Source organism: Otolemur garnettii, unplaced genomic scaffold (genome assembly GCF_000181295.1).
Source record: "Otolemur garnettii isolate 467f Iridium unplaced genomic scaffold, OtoGar3 scaffold00138, whole genome shotgun sequence".
Taxonomy (NCBI): Eukaryota; Metazoa; Chordata; class Mammalia; order Primates; family Galagidae; genus Otolemur; species Otolemur garnettii.
This window is the reverse complement of record NW_003852533.1, coordinates 2432084-2436774: the sequence shown is the minus strand read 5'-3', so window position 1 is coordinate 2436774 and position 4691 is coordinate 2432084. Positions and strand designations below refer to the sequence as shown.

General features: G+C 49.7%; 1 protein-coding gene across 1 annotated transcript in view; it reads right to left on the bottom strand.

The window, feature by feature from the left end:
• Positions 1 to 4691, bottom strand: part of SRGAP1 (SLIT-ROBO Rho GTPase activating protein 1) — a 281123-nt gene that overhangs the window by 80161 nt on the left and 196271 nt on the right. The window contains exons 7-8 of the mRNA XM_023518412.1: positions 3655 to 3681; positions 1847 to 1862 (exon numbers count right to left, since the gene is read on the bottom strand). Coding sequence (XP_023374180.1) covers positions 1847 to 1862; positions 3655 to 3681 — 43 coding nt within the window. The remainder of the gene's footprint in view (positions 1 to 1846; positions 1863 to 3654; positions 3682 to 4691) is intronic.

Sequence of the window (4691 nt, the reverse complement as noted above, 5' to 3'; positions counted from 1 at the left end):
TTAGATGCCACCAGGTCACAGGGGGTCGTTAGATGCCACCAGGCCACAGGGGGTCGTTAGATGCCACCAGGTTACAGGGGGTCGTTAGATGCCACAGGGGGTCGTTAGATGCCACCAGGTCACAGGGGGTCGTTAGATGCCACCAGGTTATAGGGTGGGGGGAATACTCCTTCTTTTTGCATAAATTCCCTGACACGAGAAGCCCTAGTGAGGCAGAAGTTTGTTCCCAGGATAGGAGCCCCCATAACAGAAATACACAGGGAACAGTATGACAGTGACACCTCTGTGACATTAACAGCCAATGTCACCTTCCAGGGAAGCCCTCAGGTACCTGGGAGGCAGCTCCAAGCTGCCAGGTGACTCCGGAGTTAAGCAGTTTATCCTGAGCATGGTGGAGGGCTGGTCTACCTTTTCTGTAGAAACATTCTACCTTAACTTCTTCACCCCGGCCTCTGAGAGACTTCCCGTGGTCTTGTGTCCTGGGTCTTGTCTCTGGATTCAGCAAACTTGGCTTTGACCATTCCAGAGCCAGGGATAGTGTGCGAAGAGTCCACTGCTCATCTGAGTCTTTAGGCAGAATAGTACAACCCAAGCCAAGTGATTTGTGAAAACAGACAGACAGCTTTCACATGGCCGTGGGTGGCTTTGGAAGGAGGACGGAGACAAATTCAGAGCTGGACTTCCTCTGCACAGCCCTCTCTTCCTCCTTCTTGCCTCTCTAACTATTCAGTACTTGACCCTAGAAACCACAGACACTTTTGTGAGAGGAGGGCACCTGGCAGGACTGAACTAGTCGTCTATACTTCTCCAGGTGACTTCTACACACCTGTTTTTACGTCCTGGTTTCTGGTGGCCCACCGAGAGCTGTTGATTTAACTCTTGCTGCTGCGTCAACAATGGTAGCCAAGCATTTAGCAAACACCGTTTTCGGTTTTCTCTTGAGCAACAAAAAGGGTACATCCCTGTGATGGAATGGCCACATGGTAGGAAGCAGAACCGCTCCTGCATGTGTCTGACCCCGCAAGTAGGCTGAGGAGTCAGTGTTGGCTGACGCACCTGCCACCATCCATGTGGGTGGCCACCTGATGCACCTGCCACCATCCATGTGGGTGGTCACCTCTGTCGGAGGAGCCGCTGCTACATTCATTCTTCCCAGTCAAATCTCTGCGACCAACCGGAATCAACTCACAGGAGAGGAGGGGAAGGAACAAAGCCAGCCCAATAAATACGGCCAGCTGGTGAACACCACGGAGAAAATTAGGGGTCAGAGGATTTGGGGAGAGAAGTTTTGCTCTTCATATAGGGCAGCTGAGGTCTTGCCACGTTCTAGGAAAGAGGGTTCCAGACAAAAGCGGAAAGGCCTCCGGCAAGAAAAGCTTGGGTCTTCTGTGGAACAGAAAGGCGGCCGGGAGGTGTCCCCGAGTGTGGTGACTGAAGCATGACGCTGAACGGCAGGTGGCCGCCAGTTCAAACAGGGTCCTGGAGAACACTTTGGATTTTCTTCAAAGGACAATGGCAAGACTCTGGAGATCATTAAATAGAGACTGAAATATCTGGTTTGTGGGTTTTTTTTTTTTTTTTTGAGACAAAGTCTCAGTATATGGCCCTTGGTAGAGCGCTGGAACGTCATAGCTTACAGCAACCTCAAACTCTTAGGTTTAAGTGATTCTTTTGCCTCAGTCTCCCAAGTAGCTGGGACTACAGGCGCCTGCCACAACCTCTGGCTATTTTTTGGTTGCAGTTGTCATTGTTGTTTAGCAGACCTGGGCTGGGCTCAAATCTGCCGGCCTAGGTGTATGTGCCTGGCACCCTACTCACTGAGCTACAGGCACTGAGCCTGACTTGTGTTTTTAACACTCTGGCTACTTGGGAAGAGAATGGACCTTTGGAAGGTCTGAGTGGACTGGAAAAACATTTTGGGAAGCTATTCCGACAGTGTTGGGAGCCTTCGTCCAGGAATCAGCATTGGTGGTAAGAAGCAGCAAGGTTTGGGACCCCTAGGGGTAGAGATGACAGGATTTGCTGATGAATTTATATGTGTGGAATGAGAAAATTGGGTCTCCAGCTTGTGCTGCTGGCCGAAAGTAGTGTCATTTTCTGAGGCAGGAAAAATGGCTAAGAAAAAAGCTGTTCTGTGAGAGGTGATGAAGGTGAAGGCAGGTGGGTGGGAGAGCTGCATGTGGGGTTGACAGGTTCAAGAGGCCCAGGAGTCCGCTGGATGCACGAATCTGATGCCCAGGAAGGTGGGCAAGGCTGGCAATCCAAATCCAGGTGCCATCAAATGGTGTTTAAGTCAAGGCACCAACAGAAAGTTGAGGATCATGTCTGGGCTGTAGGTGACTTTTGACATTCAGAGGCTCAACCAATGAGAACGGGCAAGAGCTGGAGGCTGGGAAGAGACTGGAGCTGCCAGAGGTCTCCGGTGCTGCCGTGTTCCTCGACAAAGGCCACGGCCCCTCCCTGGGAAGGAGCTTTACAAGCCCACTACTCAGTTACCCAGCTCATTTGTGCTTTTAATGTCCTATCACAAAGGGAAAACATGCCCAAATCCATGTACATGGTCCCCGCACCATCCTAACCCATTTAACATGATTTCTCTATAATCTTCCCAATACAGAGTCCAGGTCTGATGGGCATACAGCATTGCCATTTGGCAAGTTTTTGTGGCTAAATCTTAATACCATATGGAAGCGGAAAAATCAAACTACGTCTGAAAACTCCGAACTCTGAGTCAGTTGCTTTTTAATTAAACACATGTCCCAAGAGACGGAAAGATAATTGCTTTAGCACAGCTGATTATTCAGTCACGGTAAAATAAAGACGGCATGCAGTATATGATGCAATCTGATTTCAATCTTATTCTGCATAAATGGCCAATAAAACACATCTCTACAAAAGAAAGTTGGCTAGAGTAGGGGATTACTCCCTGGCAATATTCCACAATAATAAAAAAAAGATTTATCCTTTAAGCTCTAAAGTGACCTGTCAACTTTTACAGGGAGGAACTGGAGACTATGAAACTGTACTGTCAGGGTGATAAATACTTTATTAGTACGGGGCCGGTGCTCTGGACAAAGCACCAGAGGAGTCTCACTGTCGAGGGTTGAGTTTCTCTGAATGCATTTTGAAGGTGCAGAATCGAACTGCAAGTGGCCACATTACCAATAATGCAAACCACAGGTTTTAAGAATTCCCAATTTTTATGGGGTGGTGAATTTGATTATAGATTGAGGAACCCTAGCACGAAGACTGGGACTCTCCTGTAATTCTTTTCTCTTAGCAGGCCATAATCACGTGAAGCCCTTAGCATGCAATGACAAAATATGCTGCACTATGATTTTTCCTCTGGTTGTTAACACATCTTGATTTTTCCAGGATAATAAGTTATAGGCTCTTTTGTATATAATACTGGGGATAATGATTACCACAGATATAAACCTATTTTTCTCTATAAATATGTCTTTATTCCCCCAAGCCAATTAAACTTCTTTTGCCTAATATTTGCAAAATATTTCTTATAATTTGTATTCTTTAGAGTGACATAATAAAAATATTTATTTGTTGTGGAATTAAATTTCTCTTCTATTTCCCACTGAATTCCGAACAAAGAGTTTGTTACTCTAGTTTCTTCAGAGACAGAGAAGTCCCTTTAACCGTCTTCTGAGTGATACCCCAGTTTAACTAACGCTTAGTTCATTTTATAAAGCAGGAGTCAGCAAACTATGGCCTGTGAGCCACATCCAGCTGGCGGCCTGGTGCGGCAGGTGAAGCCTGACTGCCACCCAGCCGTCCCCATTGCTAGTTTCCTAGCCAGCTTTTGCACTAGAGCTGGATAGTTTCAACAGATACCGTATGGCTCATAAACCCTAAAATATTTACCATCTAACTCCCTACAGAACAAGTTGATCATCCCTTGTTCCAAAGCACAGTGACCAGCACCAGCAGGCCATGGACACAGTGACCGGTGGCCCCGTGGACACAGTGACCCGAACAGCTGGCCCCGTGAACACAGCGACACACACAGCTGGCCCCGTGGACGCAGTGACCCGAACTGCTGGCCCTGTGAACACAGCGACACACACAGCAGGCCCCGTGGACGCAGCGACACACACAACTGGCCCCGTGGATGCAGTGACACACACAACTGGCCCCGTGGATGCAACGACACACACAGCTGGCCCAGTGGACACAGCAACAAGCACAGCTGGCCCCGTGAACACAGTGACACACACAGCTGGCCCCGTGGACACAGCAACACGCACAGCTGGCCCCGTGAACACAGTGACACACACAGCTGGCCCCATGGACACAGCGACACGCACAGCTGGCCCCGTGAACACAGCGACACACACAGCTGGCCCCGTGAACACAGCGACACACACAGCTGGCCCCGTGAACACAGCGACACGCACAGCTGGCCCCGTGAACACAGCGACACACACAGCTGGCCCCGTGGATGTAGTGACCTGCACAGCTGGCCCTGTGAACACAGCGACATGCACAGCTGGCCCCGTGGATGCAGTGACCCACACAGCTGGCCCTGTGAACACAGCGACACACACAGCTGGCCCCATGGACACAGTGACACGCACAGCTGGCCCTGTGAACACAGCGACACACACAGCTGGCCCCGGGGACACAGCGACACGCACAGCGGGCCCCATGGACACAGCAACATGCACAGCTGGCCC